This window comes from Polypterus senegalus, chromosome 4 (assembly GCF_016835505.1).
Source record: "Polypterus senegalus isolate Bchr_013 chromosome 4, ASM1683550v1, whole genome shotgun sequence".
Taxonomy (NCBI): domain Eukaryota; kingdom Metazoa; phylum Chordata; class Cladistia; order Polypteriformes; family Polypteridae; genus Polypterus; species Polypterus senegalus.
Window position 1 is genome coordinate 244,183,179 of NC_053157.1, and position 23,407 is coordinate 244,206,585.

The window sequence follows — 23,407 nt, forward strand, 5'->3', positions numbered from 1 at the left end:
AAAGAGAAATGTTTAAGTTCCCAATGGGAACTCGTGAAAACTGCAATAACTGCAAAATATAAAAAGGGCACCGACTGATACCTTATTTCAGCTGCCAAACAAAAGAAAGATGAGATGGTAGATGAATGGGCACACCGCATTCAGGACTTGATGACAAACCATCCTGGCTTAGACAGCCCAGACGACCGTAACAAGGCAGCGGTTCCTCCTTTTGTGTCAGGACTCAGAAGTGATATTCAAAATAAAGTACGCACGTCCTGTGTTTGGATGGGAAAGTGCTGATTTTGATGAAGTTAAAAGACACGCGAAGCATGCTGAATGACAGACTAAACAAAAAGAGTCAGACACTCAGAGCAAGTTAATCGCGGCACAAATGAATTATTATGCAGAAGGAGCTGCCTCAGGCAGGGGTCGAGGACGTGAAGGACGTGGTATTTTTACTCCCTAATCCGAATTCTTCGTCTGCTCAGCCACCTCTCCCCTCAGATCAAGCACCTACACATCTTGCCTGTTACGATGGGACACTTCTGCCGCAATTGCCCACATCAGCTTCCTCCCCCGCCTTCCTTACCTGAACCTGAGGATATTCCTTTCACAGGGACCCCCAGCCACTCTCTTCAGTTGCCTTTGCTCACTTGCCAATGCGGACACAGATCCTTTATTGACTTTGCTGGTAAATGGCACTGAAACTGCTTTTCTAGTCTGCCTTGAACGATACTGTGACTGTACTTACTGCTTATGGACAACCTCATGTTTTGCTGGTGTCTAAACCTCTTCGGGTTCAGCTTCATTCCAGTGGTTCCACTTTGATGCACCGTTTTTTTGTTAAATCAGCTCTGCCCTGTTAATTTGTTAGGAAGGGATTTGATGACTAAGCTCTCCCTCTCCATTTCTCTAACCGAACAATGGTTTTACTGTTCTATTCCTAAATTCCTGTGCCAAACCTTCCCCCACACTAAGCCCTCTTTTGCAGCCTGGACCCTGAACATCTCCTCACACACCATTCTCCTTAAAGCCCTACACTCTTTTCTTTCATTTCTTTTTCCCCACTTGAAAATCCCCAACAGCCTCCACTGCACTGCCCAGTACTTCCCTTCTGAAGTGGACACCCCTTGGTTAGAATCTTTTCTCTGTTCAGGTATTAGCCCAGAGACCCTTCATATCCCTTGCATTTTTTCTCATCCAACACAGCTGCTGCTGTCAGTGCATCTCACATATTCACAAAGCATTTTGAGGTTCGGTTCCCCATGTTTCTTCAGCCAAATCAAGCACTGTTCACTGGGTCGTAATTGGGGAATGGGTGGAACAATGTTTCGATAGGACGGACTGGCTGCATGTTGCTCCGGGTATTTTTGATACCTCAAATCATTTGATAATTAAGTTGTGTTTCAAAATGATTTTTTAGTACATCATGCATTGTGCCGTCCTTCCCTTTCTGCTTTTTCATTGCAAACCACCTCTCCCTCTTGGCTTTCCTCACTTCCCGATGCACTGTGGTCCCAGGGGAAAAATGATTATGGAAGGATAGCGCACTGTGAGCCACTGGTGATTTACCCAAAATGTCCTTCCGCCGCGCCCAGTATCCTCTGTCCCCAGCAGCAGAGACTGGCATCTCCGCTGTACATTCCAATCTCGTGAAACGTGGAGCAATCATTCAAATTAAATACTCTCCAGTCAACTCCCCCATTTTACCTGTTTAAAAGGCTGACGGTTCATGGCGTTTTTGTTCAAGATCTTCGACACGTTAATTCTGCAGTTTTTCCTAGGGCACTTATTGTTACTAATCCTTCCACTATTCTTTCTACGATACCCCCGTCCGTCCGTTATTTCTCTGTTATTGACCTTGCTAACGCTTATTTTTCTATTCCTGTGCACCCCGACTCTCAATTCTGGTTTGACTTTACTTTCCAAAACCGCCGTTGGACATGGACCGTTATGCCTCAGGGATTTATTGTAGCTCTTGTGTATTGGATAAGCTCTTGCTCAAATTTAAAAGGCCAGTTAAAGACAGTTTATTGATCCAGTATGTAGATGATATAATGTGTAGTACTACAGAAGAAGATTGTGCACGTGATACTCAGAAATTGTTATTATTTTTAGCAGAAAATGGCCATAAAGTTTCTAAAACAAAACTGCAGTTAATTCAAACAACTGTGAAATATTCAGGTCATGACATTTCTTGTGAAACAAGAGCTCTCTCTCTCTAGCAATCGTATAAACACCATTCAAAATCTTCCTAGACCTGTTACAAAGCAACAGGTTGTGTCTGTATTAGGCATTATAGGATACTGCTGGCAATGGATTTTAATCTTCACTGAAAGAGCACAGCTTTTGCAACCTTTAGCGATCACCCCTGATCTCCCCCCTACTGGTCAGGTGGCATGGAATGATCAAGCTGAGAAGGCTCTGTGTGCCGTACTGTTTGTGCATGCATTGGGACTGTTGACTATCTCGTCCATTCACTCTGTTTGTGGACGAAAAGGGGGGATATATGAATGCAGTTCTCACACAACTCAATGGAGAAAAAACAAAGGTTTAGCCTATTTTTTGAAAAAATTGGATCCAGTGGCTGCGGGACTTCCAGCCTGTCTCAGAGCTGAAGCAGCCACAACAGAGGCCGTGCTAGCCAGTAGAGATATAGTGCTCATGAGCCCCCTAGTTGTAAAGGTGCCTCACGCCATACACTTCATTTTAGTACAGGCTAAAACCTCACATCTCACTACTGCTAGGGCAATACACTATCAAAATGTACTCTGTACATTGTCAAACGTTACCATAGAAAGATTCACCACCTTAAATCCAGCTACTCTTCTACCAACTGTCATGATGAAATAACTAAGGTTATAAAACCTAGACCAGACCTACAGGAAACAACCGATTTCTTCAAGTTTAAGCGCGCAGGCAGCTGAGTTGATAGCTCTCACCTGAGCTTGTCAGTTGTCAGAGTGAAAATTGTAACAATCTATACTGATTCTACATATGCTTTTGGAGTCTGCCATGATCATGGGGAATTATGGAAACTCAGGGGATTCAAGACCAGTACTGGCAAGCCCATTCAGCACCAAAAACTAAAAGAATCCCTCTTAGAGGCCATAACGAAACCATCAAAGCTAGCGATCGTTAAATGTCAAGCTCACACAGGAAAACAGGATCCTGTCAGCAAAGGAAACAAATTAGCTGATCATTTTGCTAAACAGGCTGCGTATAATAACACACCAATCTCTTTATTCCAACAGAGAAATGACCAGGACACTGATAATCAAATTATTTCTTTACAGGGTGCAGCCACGGACACAGAGAAGAGAAAATGGTCCAAAGAAGGGTCCCTCTAGTCCGGACCCATAAGCAAACTAACAAACCTTTCCTCTTAAAGGCTTCTTTCCCAGGTATGGAAAAAATCGCCCATGGCCTAGACCATGCTGGAAAGGATACAATACAATACAATACAGTTTATTTTTGTATAGCCCAAAATCACACAGGAAGTGCCGCAATGGGCTTTAACAGGCCCTGCCTTTTGACAGCCCCCCAGCCTTGACTCTCTGAGAAGACAAGGAAAAACTCCCAATAAAAACCTTGTAGGGAAAAATGGAAGAAACCTCGGGAAAGGCAGTTCAAAGAGAGACCCCTTTCCAGGTAGGTTGGGCATGCAGTGGGTGTCAAAAGTAGGGGGTCAATACAATACAATATACAGAACAGAACAATTCCTTAAGACAGCATAATAATAAAAATTTTAGAAGTACGGTTTAACAGTAGATGATATGACATAATTAGGTTTGGATATTTTTAGAGTCCTGGAGACCTCATCCATCTAGCTGCCTCCCCATTTGGCCATGCCACGGCTGAAAGTTGCTCCGATGAAAGGACCCCTCTTTCCCATGATTCCTGTGATCCTCCATCAGGGATGACTTTACCATAGGCAGGCAAACAACTTGGCAGGTGGGCGTGGCACCAATGCCACATTTGGGTACCGAGAAAAGAAACAGAATAGGTGAGGGTTAGTATTCAAATATAATTATCATGTTACTTATGTTATAGTGCTAATGACTAACAACAGAGATGCAGTATGTACAGTTAATCAGCAGCTCTAGTCAGGATATGCTAAACTGAAGTAGTGAGTCTTCAGCCGGGATTTAAAGGCTGAGACTGAAGGGGCATCTCTTATGGAAGCAGGAAGACCATTCCACAGTTTAGGGGCCCTGTAACTAAAAGCTCGACCTCCCACTGTTATTTTATTAATCCTTGGAATCCTAAGCAGACCGGCATCTTGAGATCTTAATGTGCTCAGGTTTGTAAGTCATGATAAGTTCAGACAAGTAAGCGGACCTTGGCCATTTAATGCTTTATATGTTAAAAGGAGGATTTTGAAATCTGCCCTAAACTTAACTGGGAGCCAGTGTAAAGATTTAAGAACTGGGGTTATGTGTTCATATTTTCTTGTTCTTGTAATAATTCTTGCAGCGCATTTTGGATTAACTGGAGGCTGTATAGAGAACAGTTTGAACAGCCAGTGAACACCGCATTGCAGTAGTCAATCCTACTAGAGATAAATGCATGAATTAATTTCTCACAATCCTGTTTATTTAGAAAGCGCCTTAATTTCCTAACATTTTTAAGATGGAAAAACATGTTTTGGACGACTTTGTAATATGCTTTAAATGACATGCTAGAGTCAAAGATAACTCCTAGATTGCGGGCTGATTCAGTAAAATTAATTGGGATTCCAACTGAGTTAAATGACGACAAAATATTGCTGTGATCAGCGTCATTCCCTCCAACAATTAACATCTCTGTTTTATCTGTATTTAAAGACAAGTAGTTCTCATTCATCCATTCCTTTAATTCACTAACACAACTAATTAAAGACAACATCGGAGAAACTTCATTTGATTTAAATGAAAGGTATAACTGGGTGTCATCTGCATACGAGTGAAAATTAACATTATGTTTCCTAATGAGAGATCCCAGTGGAAGCATGTAAAGTGAAAACAGTAAAGGTCCCAGTACTGAGCCCTGCGGACACCATATTGAACTTCTGTGTATAATGATGGAGTACTGTCTGCACATTTCTGTACATACTGGAATCGATTTGATAAATAAGAACTGAACCAAGCGAGCACGGGCCTGTAAGCCCAACATCGTTTTCTAGCCTGTGCAGTAAAATAGAATGGTCAATGGTGTCAAATGCTGCACTTAAGTCCAACAACATAATTACAGTGGAATTTCCTTCATCAGAGGATATCAGAATGTCATTTACAACCCGTGTTAGTGCGTTTCTGTACTATGACCAGTGCGAAAGCCAGACTGGAATTTCTCAAATAAATTGTAATGCGTAAGGTGTGACTGAAGCTGACTGGCGACTACTTCTCTAGTATTTTAGAGAGAAATGGTAAATTTGAAATAGGCCTATAGTTATTTAGTATGTGTGGGTCTAGGTCTGACTTTTTAAGTAAAGGTTTAATGACTGACACTTTTAGTGCATCAGGTATGTGCCATGCAGTAATGAACTATTGATAACGGTTAGAATAGGCTGCAAGAACATCCATTGCACTTTTACTAGTTTTGTTGGCACTGGATCTAGGGAACAAGTAGTGGGCTTCATTTTAGTAATTAAAGTTAAGACTTCCTGGTGAGTTACAGGATTAAAATTACTAAAGTGCTGAATGCAATGTGACAGGGTCTGCTAAGCTAGTATTTGGTTTGTACTGTGATGCTGAGATCTGGGATCTTATATTTTTAATTTTCTCATTGAAGAAGTTCATAAAGTCTGTACTGCTAATATCTGTTGGTATTTTGCACTGTTGATCTGAATTCCATTTGTTAATTTAGCCACTGCTCAAAAAGTACCCTAGGATTTTTATTATTGCTATCTATTAATGTAGAATAGTATTCTGAGCGAGCTTTAAAGAGGGCTTTTTTATATTTATTTACACTCTCTGTCCATGCAATTTGAAAGACATGTAGCTTTGTTGTTCTCCATCTGCGCTCCAGTTTTCGACACTCTAATTTAAGAGCTCGAGTATTTTCATTAAACCAGGGAGAGTTTCTATGTGCTTTGATCACTTTTGTTTTAGGGGAGCCACTGTGTCCAGAGCATCTCTCAAGGTCACATTATAATGTGATGTTAACTGATCTAAATGGTTTTCCACAATTACACTCGACTTACTCAAGGTATCTATAAATTTTGAAGCAGAATTACAATCTAGATGTCGCACTGTCTTTGTTTTAATCTGCGAGTGCGCTGGCATGGGCAGAACTAAATCAAATGTAATTAAGAAGTGATCGGAAATAACTACATTTAATGGAGTAATATTTAAATTTTGAATTTCAGCTTTGTAAGTTATAATTAAATCTAATGTATGGTTATGATTATGAGTTGGACCTTTGACAATCTGACAAAATCCTACTGAATTTAACAAATAAGTAAAACATTTGCTAAAAGTGTCAGTTTCCACATCAATGTGTACATTAAAATCCCCCATCAGAACTACGTGATCATAATTTATAGCCAAATCAGACAGAAGGTTGCTAAATTCAGTCATGAACAATGAATATGGCCCTGGTGGTCTGTTGACTAGCACTATAATTGTGTTGGATGCCATGGTTCAAGATGTTGAAAAACATTGAGAAGCTGTAGGTTTCTCTACATATGCAGAGCAGTTCTACAGGCGCTGTGCATTATGTCAAAAGTTTAATGTAGGAAAGGGCACCCAGGTAAGTCCTGCCATTACACCTAACCTAATGGGTCCATTCGAACACCTTCAAATGGACTTCATTGAATTAACACCATCAAAGGGGTACCGATACTGTTTAGTTTTTGTTGATGTGTTCTCCCGATGGGCGGAAGCTTTCCCTTCCAAACATGCAGATGCCAAACCTGTGGCAAAAGCTTTGATAAAGGAAATCATTCCTAGATGGGGCATACCGCAGAAATTACAAACTGATAATGGCACACACTTTGTAAATTCCATTATAAATAAATTAACCACCTGGCTCCAGATAAATGTGCATCATTATTGCAAATACCACCCCCAGAGTGGAGGTATTGTGGAACGATGCAATGGTAACTTGCAATTTAAATTGGCTAAAATCTGTGAGCAAACAAATTTAACTTGGCCTGATGCTCTGCCTCTGGCCTTCATGGGATTAAGGGGAAGAAAACATCAGCAATTAGGGCTGTCGCCATTCGAAATTCTGACCGGACAGCCCATGCCAGTCGGCATGGTCATAGGTAATGTTACACTGCATACTGTGGACAATGATCTTTTTTCCAGTCTTACAGGTCTCCAAGCTTCTCTGAAGGAAGTCCACAAGCAGGTGAATCAGGCCTGGAGAACTAGTCCTCCATCAAAGGACTCCCCGATTCCGTTAGGAACCTGGATTCTGGTTAAAGATACTCAAAGGAAACATTGGCATCACCCTCGGTGGAGAGGCCCAGTCCAAGTTCTACTGTCGACACCACACGCTGTTAAAGTTGAGGGACTGCCTGCTTGGATTCACATCTTGCATTGTAAAAGATGGCACTCTTGATTGTGGTATCCTTGTTTGCTGCCATATCCTGAAGATGTAAAAACTGGGTTAACTGGATAATTTACTTTTGCCTGGTGTTTCTTATGGACATGTGAACGAGTGTGCCCTGTGATAGGATGGCATCCAGTTCAAAGGTTCTAGTGCCCACAACTTTGATAGGTGCCAGATGACCATGACCCTGAACTGAAGCGGGTTAGAAAATGGATGGACTGATAAATGTATGAAAGACGCTATATAAAGCACCGCTTGAAAGAAAGCTCGATTTTTGTTCTTCCGACAGACTATTTTCTAGAACATAATAGTAAAAATTGTATGGACTTTCAGCTATATTTGGATGTTTTAGGGTGATTTATTTTCAAGTCACCAGGGACTTCTTGTGCTTTGTTCCTGTTTGCAGGTTTCTGGTGGCTCATTTAGCTGAGCTGTAGCCACTGTTGTGGGTCCTGAGTCAGAACACACCTCCACTCAACCTGGTTAAATGGCTTAAGTCAGTTTTCATCTCTCTTACAGTTGCTTTAATCGTTCTCCTGCTTGTAGCTTGCTGTATTGTTCCCTTGATAAGATACATTGTATCCAAGTATTTTACTGCCTCGATGGCAAAGGCTTACTTTTACACAAAGAAAAATGCTTCAGATCAGCACAGCCACCCCACACTCCTCCGCCCACTCCACTCCATCCCCCTCTTCTACCCTTTCCTACTCAACTCTCCCTGATCAAATATTTTTTGTTTGCTAAAAAAGGGGGGAATGTGGAAGACGAATGTTCTCTTCGTTCCCTTGTACTAATTAATGTCTGAGAAGTAAGCTTTACTAAACCATACATTATGTAAAAGCATGCTTTGTTTTAGCAAAAAGAAAAAATATTTGTGCAGAGGACTCAAGGTCTGAGCATTCCACACATGAGTCTGCCTTATCACGTTGTCCCTTAGCTTACATCTGAACGCCATAACAAAAGGAGCCAAGAAATCAAGTTTTACAAGTAACATTAAAGGGGCTCAAGGTCTGTGTATAATAAATGTGTTGACTGTTACATTTTATAATGATATTAAATCACGCATTCTAGGGGTATAAAAATTTGCCCCACCCAACAGACAGGGTTCAGAAGAGCCCTGACGCTGTCATGTATATTTGATTGTCTGCTTTTCTGAAACTCTTCTCACTGTGACTCTGAAAAATAAAGCTGCTTTATAACCGCCCCTGCTGTCTGGTCTGAGTTTTCGTCCACACAACACAAATAATAGTTATGTTGCATTGTTTATAATTAACAAAACTCGTCATTTATCTCAAATGTTCTCCTTTGTATTTTTATGTTTGACAATGGAATACTTCAGTGTACAGTCGATTTATTCCACTTCTGAAGGTGTACATTGTCGGTATTCTCCATTGCATTTGCCCCCCAGTGTAACGCGTGCCAGTGTAAGTGAGGGGCGGCAGACGAGCTCATGTAATGAGGGCTCTTCGAATACATATTGCCATCTTGAGTTTTTTCTCATTATTGCCATATTTATTATTATTATTATTATTATTATTATTATTATTATTATTATTATTATTATTATTGAACATGCACGTATGTAGAGGAAATGTGTGACAGGACGGACGGTAAAGCCTTGAATGAAACTCAGTGTTGATGCTTTGGGTAACACGACAGGTGAGGAGCAGGGAATGTTAAACGAGTCAGTGACTGCGGGGGATTGTGGGACTGAAGATGGTTTAAGAAAACAGAAACGACAAAAACTTAGCCTTTCAAGAATTCTATTTCCATCAATGATTTACTTTGTTGTGCTGCACTTCAGAAGACTACTTATTTACCCCCCTTTGTTAAGATGCATTCACAAGGAAAGGATGTTGCTGACAAAGTCAGATGTTTTTTGAAAGTTTGGCTCCAGATGTACTTATCCAGCTGCTCCTTCTTGTCAGTACTTGAGTGATCTTTATGTCCACCTCTGGATGAATTCGCAGTTTCTTTTCAACATTTTTGTTTCATTAACGCAGAAATCCCGAGGCTTTCCCTAAACTGCAGAAGACGCTGTCGATTGCACTGATTCTGTTTTAAAGACAGTTGTGATTAGGTATGCAGAGCTCGCTTTTACTCACATTGCTTTGTGGAAATCGATAATACAAATCAGCTACATGTAACAGGTGTATAAAATAAATAGTTTAGTTGTTTGGAGCTTCAGCAAATCCTGATAACATTCAGTGTGTTGTATGTTTTCTGTTGTGGTCCTGTTATATTTCCCTACTCTGTTTGTTGCGTTATGTTACGTTATCAGTGTGCGTCTCCCCCGCTATTCGTTGTGTTACTGTGAGAGGAGGTAAGCACGCAGTTATTTCCTGTATGGTAAAATTAATTAAATTATTTTAAATTGTTTGAGTTCATTTTTTTTTATATGATAGTAATTGTAATATGATTTTTGTTGTATACAGTTGTTGTTTTGAATGCTTTTCTATTAATTTTGTTTGTGTTAACGTGAGCGTTCAACGGCCTTTCCACGTGGTTTTCTTTTGTTAATTGGAGGTATCACAGAGCTTGAACTGTCACTTTTTATGTTCTCTGTTCAATATTTCAGACCATTAATAAAAAAAAGAGAAAACACCAAGAACTAAAGAATGTTTGCAGTATTCTTTCGTTCCGGTTTTTACGGCACGTTACATATACTGTAAATCACAACGCAGAAGCTTTAAAGGGTTAACCGAATTCAAAGGCCAGGACGCAGCAGTACGGCGCGTGCGGTGGAGAGACCGGTGACGGGAATCACTGAATACTTAAAACGTGTAATGAGGAGTGTCGTGCGCATATGCTGTTGTGATGACAACGTTGGTACAAGAGATGCTGGATTGTTATAATACGTGCTGCTTTAAGCAAAATATGCTCATCAATCTGTTAGAGTTTCTAGGTGGACACGATATCTCAAAATCACTCCCTGTGCATTTCGAGGTATCTTAAAATTGGCAGGATGTTCTATTGAAAGAATAAGAAATTTTATAGGAAGTAATTTTGAGATATCTCTAAGGTAATTTAAGATATCTCGAAATGCGCAGAAAGTTATTTTAAGATATCTTAAAATGTATTTGAGATATCATAAAAGTGCTTTTAGATTTCTTGAAATAGACGTATTTTTAGATCTCTATAATTCAATTTGAGATATCTAAAATGCATTTCTAGATATCATATATTTTAAGATATCTCTAAATTTTAATTTGGCTTCCCATAGAAACAGAAACATTTCTTGGCAAGGTCCGTAGAAATTAGTTACATTAATTTAAAATGCTTAGATAGCTTAAGTCTGGGACTAAAAGACATTTCTACTTGTCCCATGTAACATCAATTGCTGTCATTCTTACAGCGGCCGTCGCTTCAGTGATGCTGCCTTACAATAAGCGGGCAGTTCATCCTTGAAGGGGGCGTTCCGTGGGCGTGTCATGAATGACGTAGTAGCTATTGTGTCTACCGAGTGCTCGATACTGTATACTCCTTGTTTGCTCTTATGAGACCCTCGCGCTCCGACTTATTCACGGCCACAAGATCAAGCAAAGGTGCGGAAGGTGAGACAATGTCGATCGTGGGGATAGCTTACGGGTGGGAATGCCAACGGTGAAGAAGACCATGACATACTGAAAAGGCTTTAAATTTAAGGAGGTGCCTGAGGCCGCGTGGTTTGCTTTTAAGTGTCGGGGATTGAGCGCTACGTGGAGGAGGCGAAACAGCAAATCGCACCATCACGAGTTTACTGTGGATGACGGGAGTCGCGCACTTCTAGCTGCTACTACGTTTATTTATTTTCCTGTTGGTGTCCCATGAAATGTAATGCTACATCTGACTTGGCGGAGGCGCGTTAACTCGGGATTGCTTCTGCTGTCTTCACGCTCGTGCACTTTTCCGCGCTGTTTCTCCTTTAGATTTCGCGCATGCTCCGAACTGTGCTGTCCGTCGGGCACGTGCTTGTTCAGCCGCTCGCTCCCGTCGTTCATTTCTGATTTTTCTCGAGCTTTGCGTGTTTTTTGCGTTTTTTCCTTTTCCTCTAAAGCCGGCAAACTTTGTTAAAGTGGCGACGAACGACGTAACTTTTTACTGGGCGTGTTCAGGTTTCATTTCCAGCAGTTTGTCTCATACTGATACCTATTAGAAATAATTAAAATTATTTCATTGTTTAGGATTTTTTATCAAGAAAGAAGCTCGTGCAGTTTCACTGTAACAGGGAAACTTTGATTTGTTTAATGGGAAATAAAAAATACAAACATTACACAAGCTAGTACTGCTAGAGGGATACAGTAAAATCTACAGCTGGCATGGCATTACGAGTACATGTTTGTGATATTTGAAACGTTATTGTTTTATTTAATGTCTTTTATTCTTCACAACTACTTTCTGTATTTCTGTACAATTTGATACTTTAGCTTACTAGAGATGGCGTGTTAAATGAAGATCAGGACTCGAGCCAATGGGGCTGTTTGTGTCGGACCACATGAAGTCAACAAAATACAAAATGTGAAAACTGCAGCGCTCAGCAGAGCCGCGACACGGCAATTATGGGCTGGAGCTCAACTGTCTGTCCTCTTTGTTTAAAGTGGTGAGCAGGGGGTCAGTCATGGGGGGCTGTGAATGGGCCACAGTGTTCACAAATAAGGGGGGCAAACCGACAGACGGTATTTACTGCGAGTGCAGGGCTTTGGAAATTTGGGGCGATTGGGAAAATATTTAATTAGTTTAAAATATGAACGTTTATGCGAAGAAGTTATTTTAAAATGAGAGAAGATTACATAGCCACATGACTTTGAAGTAGAAGAGCCTGTGGAAATTTATTTTCTTTAAGTAAAGCGTGTTTGAAAAGCAATGTAGTTATGAAGAATATGTGGAAAAAAACGTTAATCCAAATGACAGGCACTTTAAAGTGAACCAATTCTTTACATCTCAATGACGTTACATCCTAGTAAAAACTGTGTTCTCGAAGAAAGTCTGTTTTCAGTTTATACAAGTGTATGTTAAAATACGCCAGACAATATCATAATTACATTAATTACAGATAGCGCTGACTTTTTTATTCTCGTCTTCTCGACTTGGCTTGAATGTTGTTGTGCTGTGAACTTTTGTATGTAAGTTAATAAATATTTTGTATGTCTTTATTTGTAAGTTAGACACAGCAATGTGATATTAGTGTGTCACTGGTGAGAAACTTGATATATAATAATTGTATGCTTTATGCATGTGGAGCTCGAGTGAATTCTCTGCATTGCTGCCTTCCACTCTTTTTCATTTTTTTTATTAATTTTATAACAATCCATACAAAGCAATCAAGTTTTTACAAAAAGAAAAATTGAGTTAAGGACAGATCGATCCCCACCCCTTGAGAGAGAGAGCAAGCCAAACGGCGTTAAATTTAAGGCTTGTAAATATACATAAATTAATAAATTCTCTGTGCTTTATGAACTTACTTTAAAATATTACTGATTAGATCCTGCCATGTTTTGAAAAAAGTCTGCACAGATCCTCTAACTGAGTATTTGATTTTTTCTAATTTTAAATAATATAACACATCGGTTTCCCACTGACTTAAAAGAGGAGAGTTTGGGTTCTTCCAGTTTATCAGAATAAGTCTGCGTGCCAACAGTGTAGTGAATGCCATCACAATTTGTTTGTCCTTCTCCACTTTAAGACCCTCTGGAAGAACCCCAAACACAGCTGTTAATGGGTTAGGAGGGACTGTGAGTCCAAGGCTATCTGAGAGGTAATTAAAAATGTTTGTCCAGAATAATGTTAATTTGGTGCAGGCCCAGAACATGTGACCCAGTGAGGCTGGGACTTGGTTGCAGCGTTCGCAGGTTGGATCATGCCCTGGAAACATTTTGGAGAGTTTTAGTCGAGACAGATGTGCTTGATATATAATTTTAAGTTGTATAATTGTATGCTTTGCGCATATGGAGCTCGAGTGAATTCTCTGCATTGCTACTTTCCACTACTTTTCTGAAATATTAATTGAGAGATCTTTTTCCCAATGTCCTCTTGGATCTTTGAAAGGGAGGGATTGTAAAATGATTTTATATATTGTAGAGATGGAGTCTAACTCCTTGAGATTGAGCAATATTTTTTCCAGCATGGATGAGAGTGCAAGATGAGGAAAACTGGGAAGGTTCTGTTTAACAAAGTTCCTGATTTGAAGATAGTGAAAGAAATGTGTAGCTGGAATGTTAAATTTGGAATGTAATTGTTCATAGGATGCAAAGACGTTGTCTATATAAAGATCTCTAAGAAAGTTAATTCCAAATTTTTCCAGATATTAAAAACTGCATATGTTTGTGAAGGTTGAAAGAGGTGGTTCTCTTGCAGGGGTGCCACAGATAGAAGCTTCTCCGTCTTAAAATGCTTTCTACATTGGTTCCAGATTCTAAGTGAGTGCAGCACAATTGGGTTATTAGTGTATTGCCGATAACGTGTGTTTATTGGAGCACAGAGCAGGAATACAAAGAAGTACTGCAGGATTTTACTTCTATTGCGGTCCAAGCCTGTGTATGTTCTTCTATTTGTGTCCAGGTTCTTATCGCCTGTATATTTGCTGCCCAGTAATAAAACTGGAAGTTAGGTAGAGCCATGCCGCCTTCTGCCTTTTGTCTTTGTAGGGTCGCTCTTTGATGCGTGGATGTTTGAATTCCAAATAAATGAGGTTATTGTTGAATCTAATTGCTTAATGAACGATTTATTAATGTATATTGGAATGTTTTGAAATAAAAAAGGAGCTTAGGAAGAATATTCATCTTAACAGTGTTAATTCTTCCAGCTAGTGTGAGATGAAGGGTTGACCATCTATGCAAGTCTTGTTTAATTTTTTCCATGCAGACGGTGAAATTTTGTTGATAAAGAACTGTATGTTTACTTGTGATGTTTACCCCGAGGTATTTAAACTGTTCTGCAATGATAAAAGGTAGGGTGTCTAATCTAATATTATATGCTTGAGAATTCACTGGAAAGAGTACACTTTTATTCAGATTAATTCTGAGACCAGAGATCTTTTGAAATTCTGTGAGTGCTGTTAAGACTGCATATAGAGAAATTTTCTGTTCCAGTCCTTCTCTGCTAATCCCCTTTATCTGATCAGTATTTCGACAATGTATTGCCAGTGGTTCAATGGCAATCGCAAACAGCAATGGTGACAAGGGGCATCCTTGTCTGGTACAACGTTCTAGTTTAAAGTAGTCTGAGCAAATGTTGTTGATGCAAACTGAAGCTTCTGGATTGGTATACCAATCTACTCCTTTTCTGAGATGTTGAGTGAGAGATCCTTTACCCACTGTCCTCTTTGAAATGGAGGGACTGTAAAATGGTTTCATATATTGCAGAAATGCTGTCTGAGTCCTCAAGACTGTTCAATATTGTTTTCCAGTGTAGAGGAAGGTGGGAAGTGAAAAGCATTGAGCAGGTTTTATTTAACAAAGTTTTTAATTTGGAGGTCGTAAAAGAAATTTAAATAGCAAAACACCTATATTATAAATTTTACCAGTTTTTCAATAATACTCCCTTATAATGTCATGAATATCTCCAGAAAATTTGTTTTTTGTTAAAATCTGTGATGATGAGGTCCAAAAGTGTGATAATTGGACGTGGAATTACCCATCAGGCGTATCTCTGCTCCAAATCGATGATCTAATCCACCATAGAAACTGCACTCGCCCTTTTAACTGTAAAATCTGAATATCCTCATAGATACGATCCTTTTTCTCTTTAAACGCAACATCAAGCCTTTTTATCAGAAAAGTCACACCTTCATCTTTGTTCAGATCTCCTGCTCAAATTGACATCTCAATGCTGTCCCTTTAAGCAACAGTCCAACCCCAAGTGTGTGTTTTTATTTCTAAGCTCAGTAACCCGTGTCCATATTAAATCTTCATTTTTGCAGCTCTCGTATGCCTTTCTCTTGTCAAATGCAGGCAGGATTCTGTAATTAGCAGCCATCCTCTACTACGAATGTTAAACTTCAATAACAACACAACACCTTTGATGTTGGCCACACACTTTTTATTCTTCTCTCCCCTAAAACACACCCGTCACGAGTAACCTCCTACAAACCCCGAATGTCCTACTCCCAGTCGGGATGCAGTCCCGAAATCTCACAAATAGGAGCACATATATAAGATATAGAATATAACAACAGAATGAAGCTCCTGATGCAGTTCAAGACAATCGAGGATATCCAACAAAACCCTAAATATGACGTCTTTAATAGACCTGCCATTGCTGTGTCCAAACATGATGGTGCTGTGTAGATAAAGTGTTGTCATATCTACAGTGGTGTGAAAAACTATTTTCCCCCTTCCTGATTTCTTCTTCTTTTGCATGTTTGTCACACAAAATGTTTCTGATCATCAAACACATTTAACCATTAGTCAAATATAACACAAGTAAACACAAAATGCAGTTTTTAAATGATGGTTTTTATTATTTAGGGAGAAAAAAAAATCCAAACCTACATGGCCCTGTGTGAAAAAGTAATTGCCCCTTGTTAAAAACTAACCTAACTGTGGTGTATCACACCTGAGTTCAATTTCCGTAGCCACCCCCAGGCCTGATTACTGCCACACCTGTTTCAATCAAGAAATCACTTAAATAGGAGCTGCCTGACACAGAGAAGTAGACCAAAAGCACCTCAAAAGCTAGACATCATGCCAAGATCCAAAGAAATTCAGGAACAAATGAGAACAGAAGTATTTGAGATCTATCAGTCTGGTAAAGGTTATAAAGCCATTTCTAAAGCTTTGGGACTCCAGTGAACCACAGTGAGAGCCATTATCCACAAATGGCAAAAACATGGAACAGTGGTGAACCTTCCCAGGAGTGGCCGGCCGACCAAAATTACCCCAAGAGCTCAGAGGCGACTCATCCGAGAGGTCACAAAAGACCCCAGGACGTCTAAAGAACTGCAGGCCTCACTTGCCTCAATTAAGGTCAGTGTTCACGACTCCACCATAAGAAAGAGACTGGGCAAAAACGGCCTGCATGGCAGATTTCCAAGACGAAACCACTGTTAAGCAAAAGAACATTAGGGCTTGTCTCAATTTTGCTAAGAAACATCTCAATGATTGCCAAGACTTTTGGGAGAATACCTTGTGGACTGATGAGACAAAAGTTGAACTTTTGGAAGGCAAATGTCCTGTTACATCTGGCGTAAAAGGAACACAGCATTTCAGAAAAAGAACATCATACCAACAGTAAAATATAGTGGTGGTAGTGTGATGGTCTGGGGTTGTTTTGCTGCTTCAGGACCTGGAAGGCTTGCTGTGATAGATGGAACCATGAATTCTACTGTCTACCAAAAATCCTGAAGGAGAATGTCCGCCATCTGTTCGTCAACTCAAGCTGAAGCGATCTTGGGTGCTGCAACAGGACAATGACCCAAAACACACCAGCAAATCCACCTCTGAATGGCTGAAGAAAAACAAAATGAAGACTTTGGAGTGGCCTAGTCAAAGTCCTGACCTGAATCCAATTGAGATGCTATGGCATGACCTTAAAAAGGCGGTTCATGCTAGAAAACCATCAAATAAAGCTGAATTACAACAATTCTGCAAAGATGAGTGGGCCAAAATTCCTCCAGAGCGCTGTAAAAGACTCATTGCAAGTTATCGCAAATGCTTGATTGCAGTTATTGCTGCTAAGGGTGGCCCAACCATTTATTAGATTCAGGGGACAATTACTTTTTCACACAGGGCCATGTAGGTTTGGATTTTTTTTTCTCCCTAAATAATAAAACCATCATTTAAAACTGCATTTTGTGTTTACTTGTGTTATATTTGACTAATGGTTAAATGTGTTTGATGATCAGAAACATTTTGTGTGACAAACATGCAAAAGAATAAGAAATCGGGAAGGGGGCAAATAGTTTTTCACACCACTGTACATGGTAGAACTGAAATGTATGCAAATTCCCTTTAATGAAGATCTGCAGTGCACTTGGATCACATCTGAAATTTTTTGATTTGTAATTTTAAACTGTGAGGTGGAGGAGGAAATCAAGACAAATGTCTTTGAACCAAACCTTATGGAGAGCACTGTGACCCTGAAGTGTGCTCATTATTTTTACTGACTTTATGAAGTTAATTCTACACTTTTATGTTCACAGGGCTTTCCCATTTCACTTGACCATACACTGACGTGTCTAATGGCCTCCAGCTCAGGGCTGTCCATGTGAGAAGTGAATCTGAGAAGAGAAGGGCAGACAATTAAAGAGCGAGAAGAGTTTCCCACAGAGCATGGCCTCTGCCAAAGAAGATTGTGTAAATAAAAGAACAGTGGACATTAAAGAAGAGGACTGTGAGCAGCTCACACCAGAGGATGTGTGTGTGAAGCTGGAGGATCACAAAGAAAGAATTTCATTTTTTAAAGAGGAGGAGGAGTGCAAGTGGGTGACTGTTACCATTAAAGCTGAGGATTTGAATGATTTCTCCATTGGTCTTGAACTTCAAAAGCATGAAACTGAGGATATTTTCAAGAAAGATGCCTGTGAGGAACCTCCATCCAGTTTACAGCCCTGGTTCACTAATAGGAGACAACTGGCTGCGCAGGAGAATTCTGCAGAGCTGAAATCGGATTTATCCGAGTCTGAAGAGAAAATCACAGAGGGAAATGGGAGAGAAGAAGAGTCACCTGGGAGTGTTGGAATAAGTGAGTAATGTGATTAAATATAAAAGAAAGAGAGCATTTATAAATTCTAACTCTGGCTGCTTTGATGTTTTTAGAAGATTGAAATGAGAGTGGAAAACACGGTTAATTGAACATGTATAAAGACCAACTACTCAGGCCCATGATAACAAACAATTGGTTACCTAATAAATCATAAATTAGAAAAACTTGGGTGAATAAGGAAAAATCTAAAGTTTTGAGCGCATGACTTGAACATCATGAAGCTTTGACTGAATCTGTGACGTATGTTAGGCCAACAGCGCACTACATTCAATGAGAACATCAAAAGCCATATTTTGCTAAAAACACTTTATTGACAATTTCTTCATGCATTCTGCAGTTCTGTTGGCGAGGAGCTTCTTTGGATCTCTCAGCTGTCCTCTGTCGCTCGAGTGCATCTGTGTGGTTGATTTGTGATCGATTGATCAGAACCGCCCTGTGTTTCACATATGAGAAAAAGGTGGAGAAATTGAACAGACAGCAGCAGAACATGTAAATACCACAAATGGATTGGCCAGACCATAAATGGCACCTCAGCGTGAGAATGGAAAGCCTACCAGTGTGCCACCACTTTATTTGTACTGTTTCATTTATTTTAAAGGCGGGTAGTGGTTAGGACTTAGGATATCAAACCATGAAGTTGCAGTTTCAAATTCAGCTATTGACACCATGTGACCATAAGCAAGTCACATGACTTGCCTGTGCTCCATTTGGAAGAACCAATTTTGTCTCAAATGTTGTAAGTCGCCTTGGGTAAATTATGTCAGGAAAATAATAATTATAATAGTTAAAATATTTGTGTTATTTCAGATTTACAGAAGAATGGCAGCTTCTCTTCATCTTCATTTGGTCAGCCCTCTCTTCAGTACAAAGAGAAAGGTATGAAGAAATCAGCAAGTGGATCAGAGAATCTGACAGCAGCCTTTTTGCAGTGCAGTTCTCTCATTGCTACTGGAGCAACACAGACAGAAGCCATCAAAACTGATCGACAGCAGGTGGAGAAAGAAATCCAAATTCATACTGGAAAAAAATGTTGTTTGGAATGTGGCAAACAATTCACACAGAAATGTGATCTTAATAAGCATATGAAGATTCACACTGGTGAAAAACCATATTGTTGTCATGATTGTGGTAAGTCATTCTCAACAAGAAGCAGTCTTCATAACCATAGAGTTATCCACACAGGACAAAAACCTCATTGTTGTCCAGAATGTGGAAAGTCTTTCTCACATATAGGCAATCTTCAGAGGCACAGAACAATCCACACAGGAGAAAAACCTCATTGTTGTTCAGAGTGTGGTAAGTCATTCTCAACAAGTGGAAATCTTCAACGACACAGAAGTATCCACGAAGGAAATAAACCTCATTGCTGTCCAGAATGTGGAAAGTCATTCTCACAAAGATACAGTCTTAAGAGGCACAGAAGAATCCACACAGGAGAAAAACCTTATTGTTGTCAAGATTGTGGCAAACAGTTTTCTGACAAACGCACTTTTAAAAAGCACACACAGATGCATACTGGAGAGAAGCTATAATGCTGTTCTCAAAGTGGAAAAAGGTTTTTTTACATTACCAATTTAAAAAGACATGCAAAAGCTGACCTTGGAGAGAAAACAGAGTATGTATGTTCTGAATATGACAAATGTTTTTGAAAGACAGAACATTCTTCTTTCACGTGCCATAATCCATAATGAAAAAAAATCTAATGGCTGAATCTGAATGTGGAAAACGATTCTTATATTTATGCTCTCTTCAGTCCCACATCTGAAATCACACTGGCGAGAAATCTAATTGTTGTCCTGAATGTGATAAGCAGTTCTCACAACACAGCTCTGTACAGAGTCACGTAAGACTTCACACTGGAGAGAAACCTCACAGTTGCTTGGAGTGTGGCAAACAATTCTCATGCCTTAATTCTCTTTATGATCACAGGAGATGTCATACTGGAGAGAAGACTTACAGTTGTAACTGAATGTGGAATGCGATTGTCATATAACAGTTGTCCTCACAAACATAAAATAATTCATTCTGGTAAGAAAAAAAGCTGTTCTGAATGGGACATAATTTTCTCAGACACTGCGACTCTTAAAGACCACATGAGAATTCACTCTGGAGAGAAACCCCGCTAAAAATGGAGAAGTCAAATCAAATTCCCAGTGTGGTGCCAACTACCAGGAGGTGCCACTGACAACAAGGGGAATATTTTTGTTTCGGAGGTTTGGAGATGGGGCCTTGTCTGAGTAGCAATGAACTTGTACCATCTCTGGGATGTCATCTGATGGCCGACGCCTGGGCGGAGTGCAGACAGCCATTCTTAACCCTGATAAAGAAGAAGTCATTTAGTGATGTCAGCTGACAGCCAGTGCTGTCAGATACTGGGGAGGGACAGTCAAGAAGGACAGGAGACTAAAAAGAGAGTCGTCACATGACAGACCAATGTATTGGGGCTTTATAAGACTTTTACACTAATTTAGGTTATCATTTATAAATGATGAGTCTTTACAAACCAAACACATTCAAGTGTGTGTCAAGGGTGAGTCCAAAAATGGGAATTTAAGAAGATCGAAATACAAATAAAATTAAACATTCAGGGTTCAAAGAGAAATGTTTAAGACCTTAAGAGAGAGTCACAACAGCATGCTAGGGTTAGCACGGGGACCACAGTTGTGAAGAATATCAATTAATTTGTAGAAGGAATATTATTTAAAATAGTAATAATAATAATTTTATGAGAAATTGGACACCATAATGAATGCAGAATACAATGACAATGAAATGAACTGATTTTATTGTGTGACATATTAGAGAAAAGGGGAAGACAAGGCAGAAACACACAGGGATCTCTGTGACCCAGCTGTTCATTTGATAAATTAACCTAAAAATGTAACAGATGTTCCTTCGCTCCATGTCCGTATATCCTGGGGTGGTGTGTGATGGACGCTCTATACTCTGAATGTGTTGATTCAGGTTTCAGTTTGAGTTCAGCACCTTCTTCATATCGATACCCAAGACAACGTTTCTTCACGTCGAGACTACAGGCTGGAGGCCACAGGAGCTCCAATTAACTCCAACAGCAAGATGGACGATTAGAAAGCTCTGCTTTGAGAGAGTGTCAGCTACACAAAGCTTCGGCTTCATTTACTTGACAGAAAACTCCAAAAGTAGAAGTGGCCCCTTCTGTACCCCCACCACTGAACGTCAAATGTGAGCCCACAGTACTCACCATTGGTTCACTCTGCTTGGACTTTCGGTATTTTGTAAGTTTGTTTCATTTTTTGGCCACACACTTTTTACATTTCATTGATGTTCTCAAATGTGTGAATATAGCTTGACTCTTACAAGGACTTATCTAAAATGGGTACATTGGCAATGAACTGCAAGAAGGCAGAAAAATAGAAAAAGTGGAGCCCACAAATTTAGGAAGTGATATCCATGAAATACGCTCAGTGGCAGAGGTCACGTGGACAAAATCAGAAAAGGCAGGTGCCGACTGAAAACAAAAGAAGAAAGCTGATTGGTGGAAAGAACTGTCAGTCACTCCTGAGTGGACTGTTTAGGACAGCCGTGGCATGCAGACTTCAAAGTTCATATGGTTTTGATTTCAAATCTGTGACCATACACTGAGTAAGTCTGTTATTTATCAGTTAGCATGTTCTGAAACTGTAATGTCTTCACAAAAATCACACAAACACGTAATGTGGCGTTTGTTATCAATCACTTTTGTTGAATTTTATGACACAATTCATCAGCCCAGTATAGAGTGCCACTTCCAGATCAGCAACCCCACTACACCCCGTAGCACATTTGGAGTTTGGGACTGGAGCACAAAGTAGATGGCACTCTGAGAAGGACAGACTTGTAAGACGTGAACAAAGCCAGCTGCCCTTCCTGGTCTGTCTTCATTCAGAAGGACTCACCTGAGTGGTGGGATTGTTCTGCGGCGCTCCTGTTAGCCAACATTTCATCAGCTTGCTTTCTGCGTTTCATCAGGTAACCAGCAGAGTTAATCACAGATGAGCCAGGCCTGTTACAATGTGAATATTCTTGACATTTTCTTTTATTTTAAATATTTTTCTGCTTCTTTTCTTTGAGTTCTTATAGGCCTTGTACATTAAAGATTATTAATACATGAAAATTTGGTGTTAATAATGAATTGACAATTAATAATCTGTTTTTATTGCTAAATTGTAAGTGTGGCCTGTTGCCATTTTGTAGCTTTATTCTTCTTGACTGTGTTGTTAGGACGTGTTTCACTGTTGCCTCCCTAGAATTATGTGCCACATCACCGACACTCAACCTCACACCCTTCATCACACGTGAGGCAGAATCCATGATTGCAGATCCAACTGTTAATCCCATTCCCTGCTTTGCCAGTCCCTTGGCTGTGTGTGTATCGAGATGTATGGCTGATCAAACCTCTCCTCAAGGAGTCTACAGCACCGGTCAGATGAAGAACTTGATGCTTTGGGTTTAGACATAAAACTGAGAATACCTCATGCTGGATATGCTGTAGACGAGTGAAAGGGAGTCTGGTGGGATAGAATAAGGTAATAAGGTAAGGACAGTTAGACATGTTCATAGTCATTTTAATGTAATATATTTTGACAGTGTATTTTAATCAGAATTATTATAAACATATTACCCAAATTCATTTCCCATGTAGATATGTAACGTTTGTTGAGAAAAAAAAGACACATATAATATTTATGTTGCATTGTTTATAATTAACAAAAACTGTTCTTTTATCTAAAATGTTCATCTTTGAATTTTACGTTTGACAATGGAATGTTTCAGTGTACAGTCGATTTATTCAACTTCTAAAGGTGTACATTGTCGGTATTTTCCCGTTACGTGAGCGAAGACAAGGCTCCTCCTCACCCTGATGCCAATGTGGCTCTTCTCATAAATATTACCATCTTGAGCTTTTTCTAATTCCTGCCAGTTTATTATTATTATTAGTAGTAGTAGTATCATTATTATTATTAGTATTATTATTATTGAACACGTATGTAGAGGCAATGTGTGTCTAATTTTATGTGTGTAACAGGAAGGACGGTAAAGCCTTGAATGAAACTCAGTGTTGATGCTTTGGGTAACACGACAGGTGAGGAGCAGAGAACGTTAAACGTGTCAGTGACTGCGGGGGATTGTGGGACTGAAGGTGGTTTAAGAAAACAGAAACGACAAAAGATTAGTCTTTCAATAATTCTAT

The 23,407-nt window shown here is 39.7% G+C and overlaps 3 protein-coding genes across 4 annotated transcripts in view; all 3 read left to right on the forward strand.

Annotated features, from left to right (window-relative positions):
• Positions 1-9,582, forward strand: part of LOC120528975 — a 14,541-nt gene extending 4,959 nt beyond the window's left edge. Inside the window, exon 3 of the mRNA XM_039753043.1 lies at positions 9,522-9,582. Coding sequence (XP_039608977.1) covers positions 9,522-9,582 — 61 coding nt within the window. The remainder of the gene's footprint in view (positions 1-9,521) is intronic.
• Positions 1-23,407, forward strand: part of LOC120528357 (zinc finger protein 184-like) — a 700,371-nt gene that overhangs the window by 223,350 nt on the left and 453,614 nt on the right. The gene's annotated exons all lie outside the window — the stretch shown is intronic.
• LOC120528381 (gastrula zinc finger protein XlCGF7.1-like) lies at positions 17,849-22,361 on the forward strand. Its single transcript, XM_039752539.1, has 2 exons — positions 17,849-18,177; positions 19,006-22,361. The coding sequence occupies exon 2, from the start codon at positions 19,077-19,079 to the stop codon at positions 19,728-19,730; it is 654 nt and encodes a 217-aa protein (XP_039608473.1). The 5' UTR covers positions 17,849-18,177; positions 19,006-19,076; the 3' UTR covers positions 19,731-22,361.

Excerpts from the sequence above, each read along its gene's own strand:
- LOC120528381 (XM_039752539.1), top strand. The coding sequence starts at position 19,077 with ATGAAGAAATCAGCAAGTGGATCAGAGAATCTGACAGCAGCCTTTTTG.